Source organism: Fukomys damarensis, unplaced genomic scaffold (genome assembly GCF_012274545.1).
Source record: "Fukomys damarensis isolate Sample0158 unplaced genomic scaffold, DMR_v1.0_HiC HiC_scaffold_23, whole genome shotgun sequence".
In the NCBI taxonomy this organism is placed as follows: Eukaryota; Metazoa; Chordata; class Mammalia; order Rodentia; family Bathyergidae; genus Fukomys; species Fukomys damarensis.
This window is the reverse complement of record NW_022900935.1, coordinates 64,867,334-64,893,812: the sequence shown is the minus strand read 5'-3', so window position 1 is coordinate 64,893,812 and position 26,479 is coordinate 64,867,334. Positions and strand designations below refer to the sequence as shown.

At 55.3% G+C, this 26,479-nt stretch overlaps 1 protein-coding gene across 1 annotated transcript in view; it reads left to right on the top strand.

Moving 5' to 3' along the window:
* Ogfod3 (2-oxoglutarate and iron dependent oxygenase domain containing 3) overlaps positions 1 to 21,245 on the top strand; it is a gene marked incomplete at its 5' end in the record, with an annotated part of 25,249 nt that extends 4,004 nt beyond the window's left edge. The window contains 7 exons of the mRNA XM_010618754.2: positions 401 to 476; positions 1,574 to 1,616; positions 2,970 to 3,034; positions 4,346 to 4,402; positions 7,879 to 8,032; positions 13,622 to 13,745; positions 20,908 to 21,245. Coding sequence (XP_010617056.1) covers positions 401 to 476; positions 1,574 to 1,616; positions 2,970 to 3,034; positions 4,346 to 4,402; positions 7,879 to 8,032; positions 13,622 to 13,745; positions 20,908 to 21,044 — 656 coding nt within the window. The remainder of the gene's footprint in view (positions 1 to 400; positions 477 to 1,573; positions 1,617 to 2,969; positions 3,035 to 4,345; positions 4,403 to 7,878; positions 8,033 to 13,621; positions 13,746 to 20,907) is intronic.
* Between the last annotated feature and the right edge of the window lie 5,234 nt (positions 21,246 to 26,479).

The following is a 26,479-nucleotide window of genomic DNA, read 5'->3' as shown; positions in this document are numbered from 1 at the left end:
TGTCCGCATCTGAGGTTCTCAGGCTCCTTGCTCTCAGTGTCTGCAGGTCCCTAGGTGCAGGGAGAATGGGGGGGGGTGCTGCCCTGGGAGGACAGTGGCTGGAGCTCCAAGCCCTTCTGGAGTGCCAGGTGGGCCTTCTGCAGTGCTCACAGCTCTTGGTCCTGTGGCCCACGCTCCCAAAGACTGCTGTTGGCGCTGAGTCTGGAGGCATCTGTGGCTTCCTGGGGCCTGGCTCAGGGAAGAAGGCTGTGAGGAGCTGTGCTGCTTGTCTATAGAGTTTCCATCTAGCAGGGTGTTGGCCGCACTGGCCAGCCCCATCCTGGGAAAGGGCCATGCAGCCCCACGATCCTGGGATGGAGCTTTGGAAGTAAGCCTAGCATCCCAACTGTCATCCCTGTAGGCTGCACACCCAGGAAGTGCGGCCGCGGTGTCACCGACGTCGTCATCTCCAGAGAGGAAGCAGAGCGCATCCGCAGGTATTGAGGCTCAGTGTTTTGCCCTGGGCATCTGTGGGTCAGGTTTAAGCCAGCGAGGGGAAGGTGGGCTGGGGCCTCCCTGTCCCACGAGGGTCCCCCATGTGCTGAGGGCCTGGGAAGGCGTCCATATGGTGGCTTGAGAAGTCCCTGCAGACGGAACCTTTTGGAGGCATGACCTCCTCTGGCCTGAGGACCCCTGCGCTTCTGCAGGAGCCTGGGTGCTGGGCTATCGTGTGGGCCGTGCTCCCCAGCCTCAGCCGAGAGCCCCAGAGGACATTTCAGTGTCCACTCTGAAGCTGGTGGCTTTTGTCCTTCTGCCAGCCTTGCCGAGGTGCACATGTGCCCACTTGGAATGCAGTGGGTGCTGCATTTTTCCCTGTTGAGATTTTATTTTATTTTATTTACTTTGGTTTTTTAGACAGGGTCTCACTATGCAGTCCAGGCTGGCCTCGAGCTCACTATGTAGCCCAGGCTGGCCTTGAACTTGCAGTGATCCTCCTGCCTCGACCTGAGAGAGTGCTGGGATCACAGGTGGGCATCACCACACCTAGCAATCTTGTGAGATTTTAAAATCAAGATCTTAAAGCTTTGATTTTCCCACCAACCGGTTAGACACTGCTGGTTGAGTGTGTGGAATTGGTTTCGCCCTCAGGGGGTTCCCTCAGGCAGGAGCCCTCTCTGACAGTCCTCTGACAACAAACACCCTCCCGCCAGAAATGGGGTTATGGTGTTTTACTTAGGTGCTGGGGTCAAAGCTGCTAGTTCTTGAGCAGGGCGGTCCTCGCTGGGCTGACCTGGGTGTCTCCCTGTCCTAAGCGGAGGGTGTCAAAGCCCTCACCCACCTGGAGCAGTCTGACACTTCTGGCTGCTGGCGGAGTCCCTGCTTGGTGTAGATGTCAGGAGTTGGTCACTTCAAAGCCAGGTGCATGTTACAAGCGTCAACACGACATGGTGTGTGAAAGCTGAGCCTTCTGGTCTGCACGTTTGTTTGCACACAGAAGTGAGCAGCCAGTGTAGCTTATGCCGATGGGCGTTCTGCCCAGGCACCTTCCAGATGATTGTGTTCCCTGCTCTGACTCAGGGTTGTTTCCCCACAGAGTGGCGGAGAAGGGATTCTCCCTGGGTGGATCTGATGGAGGGGTGAGTGGAACCTGGCTCTGCCTGTCTCTGCCTTTCACCTTTGCTGTCCAGATGGGAGGTGGTGTGTGTGCAGGGCCCTTGCTGTCCCATCGACCATCTCTTCGTGTGTCACAGCCTGCCTGACCACAGGTCCAGGGGAGGTGTCGGACGGAGCTGAGGGAGGGGTCAGGAGCACGCTGAGGTCCCGGGACAAGTCCTGGCCATGACAGCTGTGGAGTTGCACTGTGCAGGTGCTGACTCCCTGTTACCTGAAGCCAGAGGCTGCCCAGACATGGTGTTGTCACCTGCTGTGTGAGGGGTGTGTCCACCTGAACTCTGAATGGGACCTGATTGGGGTGCCGAGATCTGGCCAGTGTAGTGGCTGTTCCCCTCGGCATTAGCACGCCCCAGAGTGGTGATGCAGGGGGATAGCCTAGTCTGTGGGCCCTCCACTGTCACGCCTGGGGACGTGACCTAGTCTGGTCAGCGTCCACTAGCCTGGCACCGGTGGGAGGAGCTGTGACTGCCCCCATGTGTGCTGGCAGCTTGTGCACTGTGGAAAAAGCCACTATACCACTTTCCACTCCGGGGACGTCTTGTCGCCCTGCAGTCTGAGGAGCAGGGGCCACTCTCTCTCTCTGCCCCCAGACTCCTCACGCCATACCAATGCCTAGCAGTTCTCCCCTGCCCTTTTTTTTTTTTCTGGTACCAGGGACCTTGTGTTTGTAAGCAGAAGGTGACACCACTGAGCTACATCCCTGGCCCAGTTCTTCCCTTTTTAAGTCTTTGTTCTCCCCCGATGCTGAATCTTCTTTCAGATTCAGCCCACTTGTCACCTACCCGTGTGTAACAAACAGCCTGTTGTCCACATGGTACCTGCCGTGAATGGTTTATCTGCCCCCGTCTGCCTCCAATACATCCGCCTCGAACTAGAAAGTGCCCCTGGTCCCTCATGACTGGAGGCTCGCTGCAGAGACATGACGGACATGTTTATTATCTGATTGTGAGGTGGTTTCCTGGGTGGGCCTCTGTCAGACCCACTGTGCTGCATGCTTTCCACACCTAGCATGTAACACCTGTCAGGTGATCCTAGCAGAACCGAGGGAGGCAGAAAGGAGAGGGGGAAAGAGCAGAGGCTGGAGGGAGGAAGGGAAGGAGGAAAAGGCAGTCCGGAGGAGCAGGCCTGTGGCTGCTGCAGGAGCCGTGGTGCATCTGGGGGCTGCCTGTGCAGTGTCTGCAGAGCACTGGACTCTTCTTCAGGCATCAGAGAGCAGCTGGGTTTGGGCAGACCTGGGGCCTCTGGGACTTGGGTTTAGCTTCAGGGGCTTTGAAAGTGATGATCACCCTGTCTTAGGCGCCACACGTCTTTTCCAGGCGTCCATCCTGGACTTGCACTCGGGGGCCCTGTCTGTTGGGAAGCACTTTGTGAACCTGTACAGGTGAGGGGCAGGCTGGGGAGCAGCTGGTGAGTGCCTGCTGTGTTTTACGCTGGGCCTCCCAGAGGCTGAGGGATGGGGCTCCAGGTCCAGGACAGATTTCTCAGAGCCTGTTCCAGGGCGGAGTCCTTGTCCTTGGTCTTTAGAGGAGAATCTGGTGTCAGGTTTAGGGCTGCTGTGGCCCTTCAGATGGGGCTGCAGGAAAAGGTGGGAGGGGCGGGAAGGGCAGGGTCCGAGGGCTGCAGGCTGGCTGCCAGAGAGGTCTGAAGACTTGGGGTGTCTGTAAGGCTGAAAAACCCCAAAAGATTTCCCAGCCTTGGTCACTGTCTCACTGTCATCCTCCTCTTTTTGTTGCTAAATTCCTTCCCTCCCTGCATTTTTTTTTTTTTTTTTTTTTTTTTTTTTTTTTTTTTGGTTTTTTGAGACAGGGTCTCACTATGTAGTTGAGACTGACCTGGAATTCACTATGTAGCCCAGGCTGGTCTCAAACTCACAGTGATCCTTCTGTCTCAGCCTCCTGAGTGCGGGGATTACAGGCGTGTGCCACCATGCCCAGCTTTTTTTTTTTTGGTTTTTTTTGAGACAGGGTTTCACTATGTAGTTGAGACTGACCTGGAATTCACTATGTAGCCCAGGCTGGTCTCAAACTCACAGTGATCCTTCTGTCTCAGCCTCCTGAGTGCTGGGATTACAGGCGTGTGCCACCATGCCCAGCTTTTTTTTTTTTGGTTTTTTTTGAGACAGGGTTTCACTATGTAGTTGAGACTGACCTGGAACTCACTGTGTAGCCCAGGCTGGTCTCGAACTCACAGCGATCCTTCTGCTTCTACCTCCCGAGTGCTGGGATCACAGGCGTGCACCACCACGCCCAGCCCTGCATTTTTTTTGTTGTTGTTGTTGTTGTGGTACAAGCCTTCACACTGAGCTACAGCCCAGACTTTTTTTTTTTATACAGGATCTCACTAAGTCACTAAGTTGCTCAGGCTGGGTTTGAATTTGAAACCTCCTGTCTCAGCCTCCCGGAGTGCTGGGATTGCAGACATGCCTGGCTCCTCGCCCTCTTGTGAAGGGATTATTGAGGGAGCTAAGCAGCTCAAAAATAATGGAATGGATTCATTTTTTATTTTTTGATACAGGGATAGAACACAGGACCTTGCCCTTGTGAGGTAGGCACAGTGCCACTGAGCTAAATCCCTGGCCCTGGAATAGGTTCATTTTCAAGGGTTTGCTGGTTTTTTGAGGAAAGACTAATTTTAAAGGAAACAAGAGATTAGTAAATGGTTTCATTAGCTAATGTTTCTTATCTTTTCACAGATATTTTGGGGATAAAATAAAAACCATCTTCTCGGAAGAGGACTTCCAGTTGTACCGGTAAGCAGGAGGAGGAGCGTGGTTGCTGTGGCAAGTGTCGGGGAGAGGGGGGGCCTGAGACAGCCGCACTGGCAATGGGACGGGAACCAGCCTGGCGCCAGGTGGACTTGGCTCTGTGAGGGCTCCGGGCAGCCCTGGGGCCTCCTTGGTGAGCCCAGCACCCGTGTAGAGGTGGGACACCTCCTGGGGACTGTTTAAAGGGGATTTTTCATTTAGAGAGCACAGCATGCATACCCACTGCTTATCGAAAGTACAACAGGGAGAGCCCGCCTTCCCACACCATCCCCAGCAAGTGCCCAGCTGGTGTGACCCCAGTCCCCAGAGCAGACGCTGGAACAGCCCGCAGGTCCCGTGGGGTCCCCAGCCTTGCCACCTACACTCGAGTGAGGCCGAGCTTCATGGAGTTTCATCATTGCCTAGTCTGCAGGGGAGCAGTGGTTGAGGTGTACCATGTGCCTACCCAGATGATAGGTCACTGCACCCTTCCATGTCCTGGAAACAGCTGGTGTCACATTTCCAGGGAATCATCTGGTGAGCAGGGCCGGGCTCCTTCCAGCATGGGTGAGGGGCAGTTAGCTGTACATGAGGAGCAGCAGCGTGGCGGTGCAGTTGGTCGGTGCCACACTGCGGCGGACCTGCTCACTCCGGCCGCTGTCCCAGGTGTCAGGGCCAGCGGGGCCCGCCTCTCCCTTAGCTGTGACTGGCCCACGTGGCCCTCCGTGTTGCCGTCTTTGCTGGTTACGGTGCCTTCTGCTGGTGTGCACACTTGCTCACAGAGAAAGGGCAGCGATATTTTGGTATGCGTACGTTCATGGGTTTCTGAAATTTGACACGAGTACCAAAATGAAGGGAGAGCAGGGTGGGATTTTATGTCCTGCTTGAGCATCGAGGTCATGGACTTCCTGCCCTGCGGAGAGCAACAGCGGCTATGGCCGCACCTGGGACTGGCTGTGGGTGTCAAACCGCACCTGGGCAGCGGTGACCAGGAGTCAGGCAGAAGGACAAGGTCTGTCTCTGGGTGGCAGCCAGCCTCACTGCTGGGGCGGAAAGCGAGGAGACCGTCGCTGGGACATGAGTGCTGCTGCAGGAATGTACACAGGATGAAAGGTGAAAACCCATAAGCACTGGCTACATCAGGTTGTCCAAGGCCATCTGTTAAGACTGGGATTCGGATGAAGATTTGTAATTATGGAGGAGAAAAAAGGAAAGGATGTTACCAGTCCCTCTCTCACAAAAATTTGAACTAATTAAAGCTCCCAAAATATCAGTATTTGTAAGACAAATGGGAACATACAGAGCTATAGTTAAAAGCAACTATTTTTAGATGTGAGAATAATATTTCCAACGCAGAATGTCAGGAAATCCCCCTTTGGCTTCCACAGCTACAGAACAGAGAAACGGAAGAGACGGTGGGGGGTCAGGTGAGCCGGTGGCCAGTGAACTCCCTGGCCCTCGTAGGATTTCAGCTGTTCACGCAGTGTTGATCTCATGGAGCCGGGAGCAACCACAGAAGTCCCCACTCTGCGGGCCTCATGTCAAGGAGGAGCATCTCAGTGCACAGCTCCTGCAGTCCTGGGGCTGCTGTGCAGTGAGCCCGGCGGGAAGCCCTGCGGCCAGCTGGGGATGGACAGCGTGGGGAAGGTGTCCTCCGCATTGTCAGGTGCAGAGGACATATAATCCCCACAAACAGAAACTGCAGAGGTGACGGGCAGAGGGTCATTTGGGTACCTCATAACAGGCACTGAGGAACGGGGGCTTTGGGACAGACTGTTAAGTTGGCTTCTGTTTGACAGGTTATCGGGTTATGACACTTATAGAAGTAAAAGGGGAGGGGACCAGGAATTTAGCTCGGTGATTCCAATGCGTGCCTCACAATCACAAGGTCCTGAGTTCCATCCTTGGTACCCCCCCTCCAAAAAAGGAAGAGGAAGGATCTGACAACAAAAGACAAGAGGCTGTTATAGAAGTGGAAAATGAGCCAGGTGAGAGGCACATACCTGTATCCCAGGTGTCAGGAGGCTGAGGAGCACAAGCTTGAGCTTAGCTTGGGCAACTCAGTGAGACCCTGTCTCAGAACAAAATGAAAAGGGTTAGGGATGTAGCTCAGTGGTAGAGTGCTTGCTGAGTGTGCATGGGACCCTTAGTTCAATCCTCAGTACTGAAAAAAAACAAAGAAAATGATCTAAAGTGGGCAAGATGGCACACACCGGTGGTCCCAGGACTTGGGAGGCTGAGGTAGGAGGATTGCTGAGAGTTCTAAGCCAGCCTGAACCACATAGACTCTGTGTCACAAAACAACAAAAATGATCTGCTGTTTGGAGCAAATGAAGTACAGCCATCAGATTGCCCAGTGGATCATGTGAAAGTCATTGGATGACCAAGTGGAAGACCATTTCAACTTTTCAGTTCCTTCAATGTGCTGAACTCCAAAAACTGCTCAGTGCCATTTGCAAAGCTTTAGAATTTGAAGGTGAACAACAATCAGGAGAAACAAACCAACAAAATACATGAGGTCTCCATACGTAATTCCCATGCTTCTGTCAATCACAGAGATATTGAACACACACATCGTGCCCTACTGAAGGGTGAATGTTTTGGATGCAGCTGTGGCCTCAGTAGAAGCTCACTGGATGTTGTCCCCACAAAGGGTCAAAGGAGCCACCGCTATGGCCAGACACCGCCCCGAGCGAGCCTTGTCTGCATAGCCGCGCCATGCTGCCCGTGATGCCTATGTGGAGGGAGCGAGGGGGGTTTGGAAGTGTTCTTGGCTCGCGGGAACAGCTGGGCCCACAGGAGGTCACTGGGCAGTGTGTCAGGGCTGGCTCAGTGTGCATCTGCGTGTACCTGGGTGTGCACGCACACAGGAAGGCGTGTGGGTCAGTGTGTGTGGTGGGCACATGGGCTGGCATGGCATGTGCAGCTATGCATGCACAGAGCGTTATTTGTGTGTGCACATGAGTACGCGTGGTGTTCATACAGGTTCATATAACGTATGTAGAGGGTACGCAGGTGGGAAGTTATGTATGTGAGCGAGTGTCCAGGTAGCTCGGTGTGTGCGTGCCCGTGTGCACCTGCAGGTAGATGTGGAGGACGTGTGCAGACATTGCAGGGGTCGGGGTCAGTGTGTCCAGCCCTGCTGCCCGGCGCTCCCAGGGCCGGAGGCAAGGCTCTGCTGAGTTACTCAGGGCGGCGGTGGTCTGAGGTGGCCTGGATGCCCCAGACCCGAGTCTGTGCAGTAAGGCCACCATCCCCAAGGGCACCACCTCCTCCCGCCGGGCAGAGCGCGTGCTGGCGCTGCCCTGGGAAAGGCGGCGGCTGCCATGGCCACTCCCTGGCCCTCGGTTCCCAGTTTCCTGCTGGGGATGTGTGTACCCGGTGACCGCCCTTCTGCCTGCTGGTGTGCGGGCCCTGGGGACCAGCAGGGCACCCTGCCTGCAGGCCGGCTGGCTCCCGAGTAACCTCTGTGCCCTCCACAGGGACGTGCGGCGGAAGGTGCAGCTCACCATCGCCGAGGCCTTTGGCATCCGCGCCTCTGCGCTGAGCCTGACGAAGCCCACGTTCTTCTCGCGCATCAACAGCTCGGAGGCGCTCACGGCCCACGACGAGTACTGGCACGCACACGTGGACAAGGTGAGTGCTCGCCCCTCGCCTGGCTGTGCCGGCCTCTGCTCTGGCCTGGGCCTGGTGGGCATTTTGGTCTCCCTTTCTGGGTTTCAGGTGCACCCTGGCCCCAGCTGATGCAGTGAGAAAAGGAAATTCATTTCTCAGTCAGTAAGACCAGGCAGCCAGGTGCCCTTGTCAGATGGCGTCAGCCCCACTGCTCCCCGACCTTGCAGCCACGTTGGCAGACTGATGTGTGACCTCGGGCTGCACAAGTGCAGGGGACGGTTCGTGACTTGCTGGCCCAGGACTGGCTCTGGCTCCCAAGAGGTCTGCCCGCTCTCCTCCCTCCTCCCACTTCTCTCCCTCCCTTCCTCTCCCCTCTTCTCTCCCCTTCCTTTCTCTGTGACAGGTCTCCCTATGTAGCCCAGGCTGGCTTTGAACTTGAACTTAGGATCCTCCTGCCCGAGCCTCTTTTTTTTTTTTTCTTGAGTTTATCGGTCCATTTTAGGTATACAGTATAATTACATTCATTATTGGGATCTCGCACCTTTATGACAGGCCTTGGAATGCCCTAGCCTCTCGAGTGTTGAGACCATAAGCCCTCGATATGTGCGACCCTGCTGGGCTATTCTTGCCTTTCCTTTGCCCCCTGCCTGAGGCCAGCTCTGTTCAGACCCTGGCAAGAGTCCTCAGTGCCCCCAGGCTGCCGTACACAGTCCCTGACCTTGATCCTCTATGAAGCTATTCCCATCTGAGCTGTGAGCTGCAGGGTGTCCCGGGGCTGTGCGGGAAGGGTGTCCTCCTGCCCTGTGCTGTGGCCTAGGCGCCTTGCGCAGGACACTGACAGGTTGTCAGTGGTTTTGGGGGTCCTTTGTGGTATCCGGGGTGGGTAGGCAGAGTGAGGGCTTGGGATGAATGGAGTCTGGATCCTGGGTCCTGCTTCCTCAGGCCACTTCCTCCCCTGGTCTTCTGTGTGAGGTGGCTTTGTTAGGTTTTGCCAGACTTGGGGTCACTGCTGAGGCCGTCAGGGAGTCTACACAGGGGGTGAGCAGGGCTTACTCTGCCACGTGGGGCCCTCAGGTGCTGGGGTCAGGCCAGGACTCCAGACAGTGCCCAGCGGCCATGAAGTCCAGGACCCAGCTGTGGGAGGCGCACCCCTGAGGCTGCCCCAGTGTGGATCCCTCAGCAGGCTGCTGCCCCTGCTGTCATGGGACAGGTGGGGGTGCCGCTGCGGGTGTGTCATGTCACGGAGTGGGTGTGTACTGCAGCCGGGCACGGTGGCCCTGGGAGCCTGAGTCTAAATCTCTGAGCCCGGGCCCCAGGCCTGGGGGCCCAGCCAGCCCCGCTGTGTTACCTGCCCCAGACTTGCTGATGGATCGATTCTCCAGGCAAGGATGTCACTCGGAGGTTAAAATTCACGTACTCTGACTGTCACTGTCTTTTTGTGAAGGGCAGCCTGCCTCCCGTTTATTTTATTAATGCGACCTTGGTCTGTGCAAGTGGTCTTCCGTGACACTCCTGGAAGCGCCTTCTCAAGGGAGGCACAGACCCTTGGCTCCTCTGCCGCATCTCAGTTTGGTTTTAACCAAACCTTGGGCTTGTCACTGAGGACCACTCCTTCCCGGCTTCTGTCATCCGCAGCATCTGTGGCTCTGGGAGATGCTCAGAGTCATCATTCCTGTTCTGACTTCAGCTCACTGTGGGCTCCGGCTGAGGTCCTCCGAGCCCAGACCTTCCTGCTGCCCTACGCACCACTACACGTTGTCTTAGAGCACACGGACCTCCCACACACACCTCTCCCTGACTCTGTTTTTGCAAATAGTCTTCCTGTGTATCTGAGGCTGGCCTCAAACTCATAATCCTCCTGCCTCAGCCTCCTGAGGGCCAGGATCACAGGAGTGCACCGTCGTGCCCAGTTATCCTGTTCAGTTATTTTTCCTGTCCTTTCACAGCAGCTCCTGCTGCTGCTTTGGTCTTTGTCCAGGAAGTCCAACGGGTCCTGGACCAGGAGCCTCTCTGGTCTCCCTGCCATAGGCACCAGAGACCGCTGGAATGCTCGGTGTCAACCCCAGAGGCCAGCTGGGGCTGCAGCTTCTTGGGGAACATGCACTCGGAGACCGGCTGCTCATCAAGGACCCTGGTTAACACCTCGCACAGCTCCCCTGTGGCCTTGGGCACCTGCGGCTGCTGGCAGAGTGTCCTGTGGCCGCCCTGTTCACACAGAGAACACAGGCCCCTCCGCACTAGTTCAGAAGACTGTGAAACAGGCAGATAGCAACAGCAGCAGCAAATCCTGGGGAAGGGGGAATCTTATTTCTAGGGCTACCACTTTATTAAAATTCTAGTTTTCTAGCAGATCATGGTGGTACATGCCTGTCATCCCAGCACTCTCAGAGGATGAGACAGGAGGATTGCAAGTTCGAGCCCAGCCTGGGGAACTTAGTGAGATCCTGTCTCAAAATAGAAAATAGGCCACAGACTTAACGCCCGCCTGGCAAGAGTAAGGCCCTGAGTTTGATCTCTGGTACCAAAATAAAATAAAATAAACTGTAGATGTAGCTCACTGTGAATGCCCTGGGTTCAATTCCCAGTACTGGAAAATAAATAAATGAAATTCTAGTTTTCAACTGAAACTTACATATTTCTCTAAATAGTAATGCATTGCTAATACATGTTACAACATAATGAACATTGGAAACACTATCTGCAGTGAATAGAACCAGACACAAGATGCCACGCAGGGTGAGAAATGGGTTTGTGCTTTACAGGGCAATGGGATGGCCAGGGAGGGACTGCTTACCCGTGTGGGCTTCCTTCTGGGTGATGAAGACGTTCTGACCGTTGAAGACAACTGACCGTTGTGATGACTGCTCTCTAAATCACACATTTTAAAATGGTAAATTTTGTCAAATATGAATTATACCTAAACTTTTAAGAATATTTTTTATTTAAAAATTTTTTTCCCGGTACTGGGGATTGAACTCAGGACCTCAAGCCTGCCAGGCAGACACTGCGCCACAGAGCTGCATCCCCGGCCCTGACAATATTTTCTGAATGAAGGCAAGCACAATAAAACGGAGCATTCCTCACTGGCAAGCCTGACCGTTGAGGATCCTCACAAGGGTCTCTGGGGCCACAGAAACAGGGCCTTGCGAGGTGCACACCTGAGCAAAGGAAGCGTGCAGGGTGTAAAAGGTCTTTTTGTTTTTAAGTTACTTTTCTGAGTGAAGGACAATAGCGTAAGGCGGTAGCTGTGTCTGCGTTGACGCTGTGGGTGCTGCTGGGACTTACGTGACGGTTTCAGCAAGAGAAGGGAAAGGGCGAAATGTGGGGAGGGCAAGCGCTTATATAGCCGTGACATAAAGCTAATTGTTATATAATGACAGATGACATTATATTGTTATAGATTGACATGTTATTAACATCTCTCCTAAAAATAAGGAAAACAAGCAAACAAGCCACAAGCATTTAAAATAGTGCACTAAAGAATGTGTAATACAAAAAAGATGATAGCAGGTGAATGGAGGAAGAAGAGCACATTTGTAATCAAAGCACTGTGGGAGGCTGAGGCAGGGGGATTAAAAATTTGAACTCACGCTGAGCAGCTTAGTGACTTAGGAAAATCCTGTCTCAAAATTGATAAAAAGAGAGCAAGGTCCTAAGTTAGATCCTGGTACCAAAAAAAACAAAAAAGATAAAAATGGCTTGGATGCAAAGTAGTATGAGGAGAGGGGAGGACATACAGAAAGCAAATAGCAAAATGGGAGGTGTGAGGTACAAATCCGCATTTGTCAGTATTAAATGGGTGTTTAATAACTAGGCATGGTGCTGCATGCCCATAATCCTAGCACTTGGGAGGCTGAGGCAGGAGGATCACTGTGAGGTTGAGGCCAGCCTGGGCTACATAGCGAGACCCTGTCTAAAAAAAACAAAAACAAAACTAAATGTGGATTAAATGCTCCAGTTAGCAGGTGGAGATGGGCAGTTTGTCTGGTGATCCCAACATCTGGGTCACCTCGAGGCTGGCATCTACTGACTGCCCTTTTCCTGGAAAGCTGACCATGCTTACTGAGTTCATTGTCCACTGAGCCATTGAACTGGATCCTGGGCATTTTGAGTGTGGTGAGGCTGGGCTCCCATGTCGTCCTCTGTCCTCCTCTGCTCAGGGCCAGGCCTCAGGCTGCCTCGCTGTCCTGTGGAGGCTCCTGCATCACTTCTGTCCAGGGCCTTGGCTGCCCTGTGGGTGGCAGCTGGGCTGTGCTGAGGTCTCTGTGGCTTCACTCTGGTTATACAGTGTCTTCCAAGAGTGAGCCAGAGGCCCTGCGTTCTGTGTGCACACTTGGGGACCCCTTTCCAGCTCCTCTCCGGGACCAGCCGTACCCCACCTGGCCCCACAGACCCCTCCTGTCTTTCCTCCCAGAGCCCCATTTCTTGGCCGTCTGTACAGTGGTAAATTCCAAGCGACTTGAGGTCCTTTGGGAAAAGTGCCAGGAGCACAGAAGAGGGAGATAAGTGGTCCTGAGGCCAGGCTTTGGGTGCCTGGCACAGCCCCGTCCAGGTCCTCTCTGGAAGCAGGCGCCCCTCCCGGTCTCCGCAGGCTGACGGTAGGATGTCTGCACTCCAGCCCTCCCTGTGCACTCAGCGGTGCTCCTCCCACAGGGCAGGAGGCAGCTCCCTCCTGGGCCCCTTCTGCCCCGGCTGGTACCTTGACTGAGTTCTGACTATCGGGAGCCAAGACACCTCTGCCCACCCTCCCTTCCTTCCTCCTTCTCTCCTCCCTCCCTCCCTCCCTCCCTCCCTTCCTTCCATTGGACCCAGGGCCTTTGCACTAAGCTACATCCATGTTTAGCGGCCCCTACCCAAATTCTTTTGTTGTTATTGCTGTTTTGAGACAGAGTCTCACTATGTAGTGCAGACTGCCCTGGAACTCACTGTGTAGCCCAGGCTGGCCTCGAACTCACAGCGATCCTCCTGCCTCAGCCTCCCCCTACCCAAATTCTGAGGCAGGTCTCACCAAGTTCCCTGGGCTGGCCTCACACTTGGGTTCTTCCTGCCTCAGCCTCCTGAGTGAGTGACTGGGATTACGGATGTGACCGCTGTACCCAGTTGGTTGTGTCTTCTAACACAGATATTTGCTTCAGTGAAACAGCTACTTGAAACCTAGTGAGCTCTTGTCCTTTTGGAGCTGTTTTGCTGTGACTTCTAGATGGTGTAGTTTGTTTTAAATTTCACTGTTTTGAATACACATGTAATATAAGCCAGCTGTGGTGGGGGTGCCTGTAATGCTAGCACTCTGGGAGGCTGAGGCAGGAGAATTGCAAGTTTGAGCTGAACCTAGGCAATTTAGGGGCTTAGTGAAAACCTGTCTCAAAATAAAGAATAAAGAAAGAGCTGGGGGTGTCTCTCATTGTGAAGGCCCTGGGCTCCATCCCCAATAGTGCAAGTGAAAAAGTCTGGGAATGCCCCACATCTGGCAGGAGGCAGCCCTGTGCCACCCTCTCTGCCGCCCCCCACAGATGCACAGAAGGTGCCAGGCGGGGGGGGCGGGAAGGGCCCAGCAGTCCCTGAGGCCGGCCCGGCGTCACCCGCTTGACTGCCCCTGGCTCCACCTCGCAGGTGACCTATGGCTCCTTTGACTACACCTCACTGCTGTACCTGTCTGACTACCAGGAGGACTTCGGTGGAGGGCGCTTCGTATTCCTGGAGGAAGGTGCCAACAGGACGGTGGAGCCCAGAGCAGGTGGGGCGCAAAGCGTGGGGGACACAGGCACAGCCCATGCACACGTGTGTGTTCTGTGTCGGGCTCGGGGGCCCAGCTGTGGTCCCGACCCCGAGGTGGGTCTCTGTCGCTCCCTGGCGGCTGCAGTGGGTCTGCAGCAGCACCGCCCAGCTGCCAGTCCCGCCCGCTCCCATCCTGTCTGCTGAAGGGCACCTGCTGGGCGGTGGCAGAGCGCTCACCTCGCACCACACAAACCAGAGACGGATGGAAGCTTCTGACCTGAGGTTGGCACAGTGGGCCTCGAGGTCCCGGGGCTGTGATGGGCCAGCTCACGCTGGGGGCCACGTCCACGACCAGGGTGCCGGTCCTGGTGTCGGGCAGTCTCCTCTGTGGGCCGCTGCCCTCCTCGGCGTGCGTCTCCCGCCTGTTACTGGCTGGAGGCTCCAGGCTGTCATCTTGTGCCGCTGCTGCCCTCCCTCAGGCACTGCAGTGCTGCCTGGGCCCAGGCTGGCAGGGTCCCAAGTGCATGGGTCAGCACCGTCTCCCTGCTCCTGCTGTCTGGGCTGCCTGCCTTGGAGGTCATGTGGATTCCTCGCACTGAATGCTACGCCCAGTGGGGGAGCCGCTTGCCTCACCCCACTGGAGAAGATGAGCGGTGCTTCTCACTGCTGCCCTCTGCAGGGCAAAGCAGGCTAGCTGTGAAATCCACAGGTGCTTGTCAGTGTGCACTCAGCTTTCTGTCCCTGACTAAACCCTGAGAAGGACAACGTATGGGAGAGGCATGCTTTGGCTCCTGGCTTCAGAGGTTTGAGTCTGTGGTCAGCTCGCTCTAGAATACTAGGCAGTGGGAGAAAGCGGTGGAAAAGGCTGAGAGGGAGAAGAGCCAGCCAAGAGCAGATGTCGTCCCCGCATCATCCCAGCACCCACGCCTGTGTTGGGCCGCACCTCCTGCCTCCATCAAGTGGAGGCCTCATCAGTGCAGCCCTTGTGCTCCCTCAGTTCCTGAAGCCCATGGGTGAGCAGCCAGGCTGTCTAGCCCATGTGCCTTTGGGGACGTTTTAGATAGCAGCTGTGTACTGAGTGGAATTCCTGGGTGACTTGGGCTTGAGGAGGGACGGGACACTTCAGGCTCGCGATGGCTGTGCAGAGGGGCCGCCGGACCTGCAGGACAGGCACCGTCACAGCAGGCAGTGACCCCTGCAGTTGCTAAGGAAGAGGAAGGTTGGCTGTGACCACCTGCTTTCAATGGTTTGGCCGGGAAGCAGCAAGAGTCCTGATGACCAGGCCTGGGTGTGACTTTTATTATTTTTATGTTTTGTTTTGTTTTTTTGTACTGCGTATTGAACTCAGAACCTTGCACTTGCCAGGCAGGCACAGCACCCCTGAGCTCCATCCCCGGCCCTGAGGTGTGACTTGTAGAACACCCCATCTCTGTCCTCAGACCGTCACTGAAAGCCACCATCCCACTCCAGGTCCGGGCAGATGCAGCTCTGGTCTCCGAGGCGCGGTGTGAGGACTCCGTGGCCTCCTCCACAGTGCTGTGTCCCCTGACCTTGGCACTGGGCAGCTGGGATTGTGAAACCGACTGTGGATCCCTGAAGGGTCACCCACCCCCAGCTCATCATCCATGCCCTGATGGCCGATGCCAGTTCTGAGTGGAGGTGAACCCAAGGCGACAGGACATGTCAGGGAGGGTGAGGAACACACACCCCTTTGACCCTAGTTTAGGGGCCACGGCGGGAGCCCCTGGGCTGAGGGGTGGGCAGGCCGTACACTGTGTTTGCATGTCCTGGGAGGGCTGGGAGCCCCTGCTCATTTTTATTTGTTTGCTTTCAAAGTACCAAGGATTGAACCAGGGCCTTTTACTGAGCTACATCCTCAGTTCTCTTTTTTTAGTTTTGCTATGTCACTAAGTTGCCCAGGCTGGGCTTGACTTGATTTTCCTGCCTCAGCCTCCGAGAGTGCTGGGATTAGTTATGTGCTACCATGCCTAGCTCTGTTCCTTGATTGGTTGTGACAGGGACTTTAAATCTCTCTTAAGGTCCCAGTGTGTTGCTGAAAGAGTCCTGAAGATCTGTGTGTTGGTGGGACCCCTGTGACTTGTGCCTTACGTGTTAGTTTGCATTTTAGCTGCAGGTGTGTGGGAGGGGCTCTTCTCTGTACCCACCATCCCAGTTCTTGTCTGCTACCTCTCCCTGCCCTTGCCTCTGCTCCAAAGTGGGCAGCCAGAGCTGTCCCCGGCTGTCCCACTCCCCACAGTAGCCCGGCTCTTACCCGGCACCTTGGCATCTCCGTGGCAGCTCAGGCCTGAGCTGGCTCTTAGACCTGGTGCCTGTGGCTGTGGCCCCTGGTGTCAGCCTCCACTCCGGTGTGGTCCTCAGGGACAGCCAGTCTGGGCATGGCCTGGCCTCGCTTGCCTTGGTTATCAGCTTGGCCAGGTGAGCGTGTGGCTGCTGCAAGGAGAAGGGCAGCCAGCCCATCCCCACCCCGGCCAGCCATGGCACTTTGCTGGGAAGATTCAGAGCTCACACGCATGAGGGCAGATGCTTTCTAGAGAGGAACTGGATGAGGCATTTCCAGGCCTGAGAGCGGGAAGCCTTCAGCATATTTTGCTTTTAAGCATGATAAACACATCAGCACAGCATTTTATATCCTAATGTCCTCTCAGGTAATGAGCACTCCGTGTCTCCTGCCTGTGTGTCTGTCTGGCTCTGTCTGTCTTCTTCACCTGCAGTCTTATATAGGTGACATTATATAACTGCTTCGTGAGACCTCGAGTGGGGTCACACAGATCAGTGGATCCGCAGTGCTTACTATGAGAGGCAAAAGCCAGGTTTCTTTGTAGAAAAACTTGGTAGGGAAGGGGTGGAGTCCTGTGCTTGGGGAACTGAGGACCCAAGAGACAGAAGGTCTTGCCTTCCTGATGCACAGTTCTGTCATGCCTGGTCTCTACCACGCAGGTCCTTTTCTGTGCAGAATTGTCTCCAGGTCTTCAGACATGTAATCGTCTAGATCTAAAATGTCCCTCACAGGGCATGTGCTGAAGGTGTGGTCACCAGCTGGTGCTTCCAGAAGATGATGGGATCATGAGGGCTCTGACTTCATCAGTGAGCAGTGCATTGATGAGATATAATTGGGTGCAGTTATGGGGCGCCGACAGACACAGGAGGTGGGGCCTAGAAGAAGGGGGTGACCTTGGGGGCATAACCTTGGAGACTCCATCTTGTCCCCACCCCTTCCTCTCTGGGGTGTCTTTCTGGCCATCACGAGGCCCTGCTCCATTTACCCTTCTGTTGTGATGCTCTGCCTCGGCAAGGCTCAGAGACAATGCACCCGTGACCATGGACTGAGACCTCTGAAACTGTGAGTCCAAACTAACCTTTCTTCTTTAAGTTGATTTCTCTCAGGTACTTGGTTACAGGCATGAGTAGCTGATCAACACAGGACATAAATGTTCATTTTTCTGTCTTAAGTCCCACCAGTGGAGCGGCCGAGTCACTTTTGTGCGACTTTATAGGAAGCTGTCACACTGCTCTGATCACCCTGCCTCTTCTTCGGCAGTTGGCGTGGTCTCCTTTTAAATTTTAGCCTCTTAAGAGGTGTACATTAAGTCCCTGGCTTACAAATGAGTTCAGTTCTCGGAGAACACTCATAAGTGGGATTTGTTCATAAATCCGACAAAGTGAGTCTTATACAACTTTGACACTAATATTCAATGTAATGCATTAAAAACCCAAATACACAAACAATGTTTACTTCTACAGTCACTTTTATAGTACAGTACAGCAGCTGGCATGAGGGCTCGCGAGGAGGGCGGGTCAGCGGGAGATGGCAGACCTGAGGGAGGGCCGTCGGCAGCAGGCGGTGGGTGTATATTTTGTCAATATATTCTCTCAGTGTATGGCTGGGCTTCCATTTCTTATGGGTTTTTTTTTGGGGGGGTGCCAGGGGATCGAACTTGGGTCCTGAGCTAAATCCCCAGCCCTTAATTGTATCTTTTGAAGGGAATAACTCTGAGTGAGATCTTGCTCACTGACCATTTTCTTTCTTTCTTTCTTTTTTTGTTTTTGTTTTTGTTTTTGTAAGACAGGGTCTCACTGTGTAGTTGAGACTGACCTGGAACTCACTATGTAGCCCAGGCTGGTCTCGAACTCACTCCTACCTCAGCCTCCCAAGTGCTGGGATTACAGGTGTGTGCCACCACGCCCGGCTTACTGACCTTTTTCTTTTGTGGTACGTGCTTTTGGATAATGCCGAATAAACTTTGAACACCCTAAGAGTGTAGAGATTTTTCTCCTACATAAATTTCTGGAAACTTTATGGTTTTGGATTTTCTGTTTATGTCGTCAGTCCATTTCAAAATAATGCTGATGTGTGGTTGAAGTGAGGGTCAGCATTCTCTCTTTGTGTGCAGAATGCCAGGGTTTCAACATCATTTGTTGGAAAAACTGCCTGAACCCATCAAGTCGGTCTGGATGTCTGTCACAAAACCTGAGGACTGGGCTGGGGATTTAGCTCAGTGGTTCCACAACCTGCCTCGCAAGTGCACGGTCCCAAGTTGATTCCCAGTACCAAAAATCAAACCAACAACCCTCTCCCGCCCCGGACCAAGCTGGATATGGTGACTTGTGCCTGTGATCTCAGCACTTGGGAGGCTGAGGCAGGAGGATTATTACAAGTTTGAGGCCAGCCTGGGCTACATAGTAAGTTCAAGACTGGCCTGAACTACATAGCAAAACCTTGTCTCAAAACCAAAAATAAAAACAACCTCCGCCCAAAGAAAACCCCTAAGACTGTAAGTGCGTTCTTGCCGCTCTGCATGTTGGTTTCTGTCCCCACGATCAGTGTCCCTCTGTGAATACTGTGGCGTCTCAGTTGCTGTTGCCTTATGAAAAGCTGTTTGGCTGCTAAGATATGTTTGCTTCATTTCTGTGTGAACGTTAGCTTGCTGATTTCTGTGAAACCCTGTGGCGATTTTGTTCTGGGCTGTGCAGCGTTGCAGTGGAATGCCCACCGCCTACTTCAGAGCAGCAGGATTCCTTTTATCTGCTCCTCAATCTTTGGGTTTCGTTTTGCTGCACTTGACTATTTCAGTATGTGATAAACTTTACCTTTTTCTGGTATCTTACCATTTTCTGAAGACGGTTTCTGTTCTCTTACGGTGCACAGCGTTTGACAGGTTTGCACATCTCCTTTCTGTGTTCTCCGTTCCGCCCTCGGGTCAGGGTGTCCAGCAGGCGCCACTTCCCTCCCGCCACCGTTAGTGGCTGTTTCCTGTAGGGCTGGCAAGGACTTTTTTAAACATGTCCTTATTTTACTTCTTTTTTTGTTTATTTTTGGTGATGCTGCTGGGGATAGAACCCTTGGTCTCACCCATGGCAGGCAAGCCCTGCGCCTCAGCCACACCCGCTGGCCCTTGCCTTTTTATAGAGATCATTTCACTGAGAACTGAGCTCTGTGTTGATGGACTTTTCCTCTGGGCATTGAAGAGGCCATTGCTTGATCCCTGCTTCTGATGTTTCCGGAAAGATGCCACTGTCTTTCCCGCTCCTCAGGTGTGCTCTCGCTTTCTCTGCCGATTGAGAGGATTCCTGCCGTCTTTCATATGATGTGCTAAGGTGGGTTTGTGCTTGTTTACCCTGCGTGGAGTTTGCTCATCTCATTGGATGTGAAGGTCAGCTTTTCATTTTGGTTAAAAAGTCTTTTTCTGCCCCAGGCTCATCTCTCCCATCAAAGGCTCCAGTGATGGGACTGGTGGTTTCCTGTTGTCCTGTAGCCCAGGAGACCTTGATGTCCTCTGATCTTTTCTCCTCTGGTTTTGGAGCCTCTGCAAGATGGGCAGAAGCACTGCAGGCTTGGTAGAGACCCTGCTCTTACTGAACGCTGACAGATGGCAAGGAGCACAACTCTCTGTGGTGGGGAGCACAGACAGGGAGGCCTGGGGGCCGGGGGACCCACACACCCTGGGCCTTTGGGCCCTATTGTGCCGAAGCCTGCGGTGCTCGTTCCCACATCTCGGGTTAGATTGAAACTGGAAGAAACTAAGCACAAAATGGCCTTGGAAAACACAAGCTCAGAAAGAATCCTGGCTCCAGGTTGCCGTGGAAAGTGCTTCCTTTGTGTCCAGAGTGGGCCTGCCATGCCCAAGTGGAAGCAGCAGGGTCTCTGCTCACCAGGGTCTGCTGCTGCAGCACGGGATTTCTCTTGCTCTGCTACTTCTGGGCCAAACTCAACTGCTGACCCCTGGGATGCGGTACACTTTGGTATTGACTGTTCTCCCTTTGCAGAGATGTGCAGTTAAATTACAGACATAAAAGGGGAAAACAAGGACCGGGAATTTAGCTCAGTGGTGCCGCCCCCTGCCTTGCAAGCTCAAGGTCCTGAGTTCAATCCCCAGTACCAGAAAACAAAACAAAACAAAAAAGAGTAAAGTAAAAGGGGAAAAGGGAGTTTCCAGCACTAGCCTTTGTAGGGAAATGGAATTGTCCTGAACATTTGGAGCCCGGCCATGTGGCTGGGGTGGGACTTCACTCGTGAAATGGCTGATTGGAGTACTCAGCAGCAAGCACTTACCTAGTTAGGTGTGGCAGGGTAATTTAGACATGAGAGTGAATGGATGGGATCCTTAGATGGAGGTCTGTTTGGAAGGACTCCCACCCCCAGGGCAGTTGCCGTCCAGGAGGGGCCTTTCCAGCTGTATATTTTTGCTCCACTTGTTGGGGCCTGGCCAGTGTGTGTGTGTGTGGGTTTGGCTTGCCTGACCTTTCTGGACTGTTAGAATGTTGCCATCATCCTCCATGGCTGGCTTTTATTCCTGATGATCTGTGATGAGAAACCAGATACTCACAGCTGGATCTGGAAGGCCGTGAGGAGTGAAGGGCATTGTCCCCACGCCTGTGGCTACCTCCTCTGCTCCTCTCTCCTGGGCAGGAGAGAACTAGAATGCCGTCTGCCCGTGCATCCAGGGCCGATCTGTCCTGGTGCCGTGGGACTGTCCCTTGGGCTTCTGGCTTCCTGTGGCAGCAGTTCCGGAGCATAGGTCCCTCCAGCCTACCCCTTGCTGTTGCTGCCCTGGTGCTGTCCCCTGCTGACACTGCCTGGTGACAGCCACCACGCTCTCTGAGGGCCCCGGTGGCATGCATGGAGACTCTCGGGTTGCATCTCTGTCTCCCTTCCTCTCCAGGTCGGGTTTCCTTCTTCACCTCAGGGTCTGAGAACCTGCACCGGGTGGAGAAGGTCCGTTGGGGCACCCGCTACGCCATCACCATTGCCTTTACCTGCAACCCAGACCATGGCATCGAGGACCCCGCCTTCACGTAGCCAGGGCCAGGTCCCTCCCACGCCACCCTCGTGGGGGAGCAGCCACACCGAGGCCTGGACCACGCAGAGCATGCCTTGTCCCCTCCCTCCAGCTCATGTTCCCATCGCACAGAGTGCCTTATGAATTACCACGAATTGTAATTTGCTGGTGTTTTAATCTTTCATCTGTGAGTAAATGAAAGGAGCAGCTTTTCATCTCACTGGCGTGTGTACCTGCTCTGTGCACTGCTCTCCATGGGCAGCAGGCCCTGCTTCCCAGGGGAGCCATACCAGGCCTGCGGAGAGGTTCCCATTGGCCAACAGATAGCAGGGGCGTCCACTGTGGCCTGGTCCACAGGGAGAAACCGCCCAGCCCATGGACGTGAGCATGTGGGGTCAGCAGCACTACCCAGATGCTAGATCAGACCCGCTGCTGCGTGGAGAAGGCTCCTCCCAGGGTTGGGGTGGAGATGGAGGACTGTCGTCACTCAGGGCTCTGCTTCTGCACCTGACAACAGCCCCGGTGCCAACATCTCATCATGCTGGGCTCTGCCTGTCCCTCCTGGAGCCCCACCAGTGCAACTCCCAGTATGTTCCCACTGAGAGGGCTGTCGGGCCCCTGCCCCCACATGCTTGGCACGGCTCTGTCCGGTGGCCATTCTTGTCCTGGCACTGTCCCTGCCTTTCACGTTAAAGCAGCAGTGAGGACTGGCCCTGGGCTGGGTGCATCTGTCAGCCAGCTCCCTGCAGTTGCGCTGGCCCCACAGTCGGCTCCTGGGGTGTTGGCCTGGATTTGGGCCCATTCCCTAGGATAGGAGCTGGCCACATGCTGAGTGCAGGGGGAGCCCCAGAAATATCCTGGGGAGCTTGGACTCCCCATCACCCTGACCCTGGCTGCTTGGAAGGAATGGCTGGAACACCCCACCTCTGGCCACCCAGCATGGCGCGTGGCCACACATCCCTGAAGCCTGTGCCTGACACTGGAGCAGGCTGTTATCTCGGTTCCACAGCCCCCTGGGTCTTCAGGGCCAGGGTCCAGGCATCGTGTGGCCCTGGAGCTGCATTGGGCTTATAAAACACGGAGCATTCCCTAGGCCCGGGGTGAGGTCAGAGCCGAGGGCTCCTTGCTCCCCATGGCTCTGGCTGTCCCTTCCCATCTGGGGCAGCCTGAACTTGCTCCTGGTTCTAGCACACCCCATCCTTCCTCTGGGAAGTGCTTTGGTACAGGTAGGTGGCCAGAGCCCTTCTGGCAGGTGGGGCAGGAGCACCGGACTCACTGACCCCTACCCCTCCTGGGCAGGTCCCTGGGTGGGGGTAGTGGTTACATTGGTGGCTCTGGAAGGGGGGGTCCAGCTGTGCTGGTGGGGGCTGACCTTGCGGGGCTGGCCGCTTCAGGTCATCAGCCAGGGCAGCCGTCCCAGGCCTCCTTGCACTAGTGTCGTACTTGGGTTTGGCCTCCTGGCTTTCCAGTGTGATGGTTGGAGCAGGCAGGCTGGTCTCTGCCACCTGCACCTCCCATGATCACAGCCCTGTGTCCAGGGCCTGCGGCCTCTGCTGCCCTCAGGCCAGTGCCTTGGTGCCTGATAGGTTCTGGGCTGCTTCACCTAGCTCAGTGGTGGCCCGAGCTGGCCCAGCCTAGCAGGGAGGGCAGCAGTTGGGTTGGGACAGGCCTCTGGGGCTGGCCAGAGCCTCTGAGGTTCCTGGAAAGGCTGCCCCACCAGTGACAGGCACTGAATTTCTCCATGGACAAGGCTGGAGCAGGGTTCTGGGGCCTGGAGGAAGGTGACACTGCCAGGTGTCCCTATGGTGAGGGAGGCGGTTGGCCGAGGGCAGCCTCATCTGAGCAATCTTTGTGTAGGTAGCCACAGTGAGGTGACCCATTGACATGTTCCTGCCCAGTTTATATGAGCCTCTCCAGTGCCCTCCCAGGGCAGTACCAGAGGCAAAGCCAGGCCAGCTGGTGTCCTTTCTGTAGACCTTGTTGTATACAGAATTAAATGGCCCCAGTCCCATCCTTTTGATTCTGAGGTTTTCATTTCAAGCTCGCACTCCCCAGCAGGCTGCACGGAAGCCAGGGGCCCAGCCATGCATGCCCAGTATCGTGTCTCCTCCGGGACCCCCTCAGCAGAGATGGGGTTGGTCGGAGGGCCCAGGGGCTATTGCAGGGTCACAGTGCACCCTGCCTGCTGGCTGCTGAAGGGCTGGCTGCGGCCCAGCCTTGTACATGGGGACGGGGACTACTGCTCATCACAGGGCCCTGGTCAGGGCCCCGAGACCCCTGCAGTGTGCGTCTCCAGGGGCAGCGCAGGAAAAGCACCCCCATCTGGTGAGCAGGGGCCCTCAAGCCAGGTGTGGCCAGGCTCTCAGGCAGCCCTGCCCCACCTCATGTTCTTCGGGTTCCGTCCATGGTATCCCATCCTCCACAGAGCTCTGGGGAGGCTTGGGCATCTCCCTCCTGGCCCAGCCCACGTGGCCTCTGTCCAGCCTCCCTGCAGCCTCCATGCCATGCCCCACCTCTTAGCCATCCTTTCAGAGACAAAGTGCCCTTCCTTTCAAAGCCAAACCTTTCAGAGACCAAGTGCCCACACTGCAGCCCAGAACCCACTCCTTGATCACAAAGCGCCAACACTGTGATTAAACCTGAATATACATCCGATGCCCAGCTGCTGGGCACCTGGGCTCAAGTGCCGACAGGGAGGGCTTTGCAGCCCACTGCTGAGTGATCCATTATGGTGAGCCATCATGGTGAGCCTTGACATAGGCCTAGCCATGATTGAACTTTGAGTCACCTCGCTGGCACGGACACGGTGTTGCCCATAGCAACGGGTGAGTTCAGCTGGTAGCAGATGTAACCCATAATGGTTGTTATTGTTTCCCTCTGGAATGTGTGGGTGGTACTCTCGTGCAGCCCTCGCTCCCGTGCAGTTGAAGAGTATAAATGTTTACACTTTTGGTTTCGGTTTTAGCCTATATATACCCCACCCTGAAAAATAAACGGGGCCTTGCTACGAAGAGAGCATGATCCTGGAACTAAGTTCGTGAAACTGCTCTCCTGTTGTTCTTCCCTCGGGTTTGGGACCTGCTGGCAGGATTCTGACGTTGCGGCTCGCGACAATCCATGGGTTCGCCACCACTGTCTTAGACCTTCTTGCCCCCAGGCAGGTGGTGAGGGAAGGGGCGGTCCAGTGGGCACAGCTGTCTGTCCCCAGGCTGCTTCATTTCATGGACAGGTCACTCTCACAATGACCTGGGGGAACATCGACAGAGTCCAGAGAGAGAGATCACTCTAGGAATATGATCTAAGACCAAGCAGCGGGGAGGACCACGCACTCCCTGCCCTCCTCAGGGAAGCCCCTGGAGCCCGGGCAGAGGAACTTGGGGCAGTGGCCATCCAGTCCATCCCTGCTGTGTTAGTGGTGTCAGTTTCCTGTCTCAGGGTCCCTGAGTTTCTGAGGTGGCACATCAGTCCTCTGGCTGCCCTCAGCTCACCTGCTCCGGATCCTTCCCGAGGGCACCCTGTGACCCCTGTGTATTGTCCCACAGGCCCCGCCATGCTGTGCAGAACTCCCCTCTGTGCTCTGCCCAGGCAGCTCTGGGCATCTTCCAAGATCCTCTCCCAGCCACAGGAGGGGCAAGTCCTGGCTGGCAGGGGGCAGTGCTGGGCACCAGCTGCTCCCTCAGAGGCCCCGAGGGCTGCTCACCTTGGTCTCCTCCTGCCCTGCCAGCCCGCTGCTTCTCAGGAGAGCAGGGGAAAGGCTGTGGCCTGAGTCTCCACAGAGGGCACCGAACCCTAACCTCGGCCCTATCTGGCTCTCCTTCCTCCTTAACCCCTTGAGGCCAGAAGACCAAGACAATGCTAGCTTGCTCAGGGCCACCTCCCCATCCCCCAGAAAGCCAGTAGGGTTGTGGAGTGCCTCTCCCTGCAGTGTCAGGAGGACATGGCCACCAGAGCTGGACACAGTGACACCACCTCTATGGAGAGCATTGTAAAGGAACACGACATGAGCGCAGCCATGTTGACCTGTGATTCACCTGAGCGGTGTGGACGTGCCGTCGCTATAGCAATGGGCTAGTTCAGCTGGTGGTCTCATCTATTGCCTAGCAGATGTAACCCATAATGGTTGTTATTGTTTCCCTCTGGAATGTGTGGGCGGTACTCTCGGCTCCCGTGCAGCCCTCGCTCCCATGCAGCTGGAGAGTATAAAAGGAAGAGGTTCTGTAATAAAGCAAGGAACATGAGAAGAAAGGTACCTCCTGTCTCTCTGTAGTCATCCTTTCAGGTTTAGGACCTGCTGTCAGGATCCTGACGTCGCGGCTCACGACACACCTCTAATCACAACTACACAGGAGGCTGAGGCAGGAGGATCATGAGTTCAAAATCAGTCTAGGCAATTTAGCAAGACCCTGTCTCAAAGTAAAATTTTAGAAGGGGCTGGGGATGTAACCCAGTGGTAGACTCTTTGAGGCCCTGGGTTCCAGTCCCATCATTGAAAAACAGGCAGACAGCTGGGGGATTGGGGTGCTCTGGAGGTCTGGGAGGGAGGGTCACACTGAGAACTCCGTATGTCAGGGGCTCCCAGGCCAGGCCTCCTCCCTTGGACACATGGGCCACACCAGCACCTGCTGCTCCTTAACAAAGGCTTAGCACTGCACATGGTGACACCGGCCTGTAATTCTAGCACCCACGGAAGGCCTGTACTTGTGGGGCTGGAGGGAGGCCAGCCAGGGCGTGTGGGGTGGGGTCTGCCTGGGCCCTCCTCCCTGTGCCCGTCCTGACCTGCGCTTGTGTTCAGGGAAGTGGGAAGTGTGTCTGCTCCACCAGGCCCTCGTCCCCAGAGGAGCAGTGGCATCAGGCGGCCAGCACTGGCCAGCAGCATACACAGCCCTGCCTGGGATTCACAGTGACACACAGTTCTGGGCTGACTCGGAGTGCACTGTCCCAGCATGGGACAGAGAAAGGACTCAGTGCGGCCTAGGCAGCCACACAGAGGGTAGATGGTGGCCTGGCCTGACACCCGCAGGAGCCATCTGTTGAGGCATCTGTGTCCAGCGTGTCACTGGTGGCCTGGCTCTCCCGAGAGCTCAGTGAGAAGGGAGTCTCCACTTGGCCGGCTCTGAGGCTGGGAAAGACGCAACCCTGCAGAACCTGCAAGGCCAGGGGCCACCTCAGGCCACAGCTGGCCGGGGAAGGGGTCCTCCCCAGAAGGTGACCCCAAGGTGGGCCAGATCAGTGAGAAGCAGCCCAGGCTGTGGTGTGGAGGGCACACAGTGCAGCCTGCAGCACTGACAGGGACCTCAGACTGCTGCCCACCTAGCTGCCCAGCCACTGTCCTGGAGGAGAACTGGAGGGGATGGGGAGGCACTGTTTGTCCTGGGCCAGCGTACCTGCTGTGGACATTAGGGGACAGAGGGGCTTCTGAGCTTTGTGACTGTTGCGTGGGGCTGGGCTTTCTCCT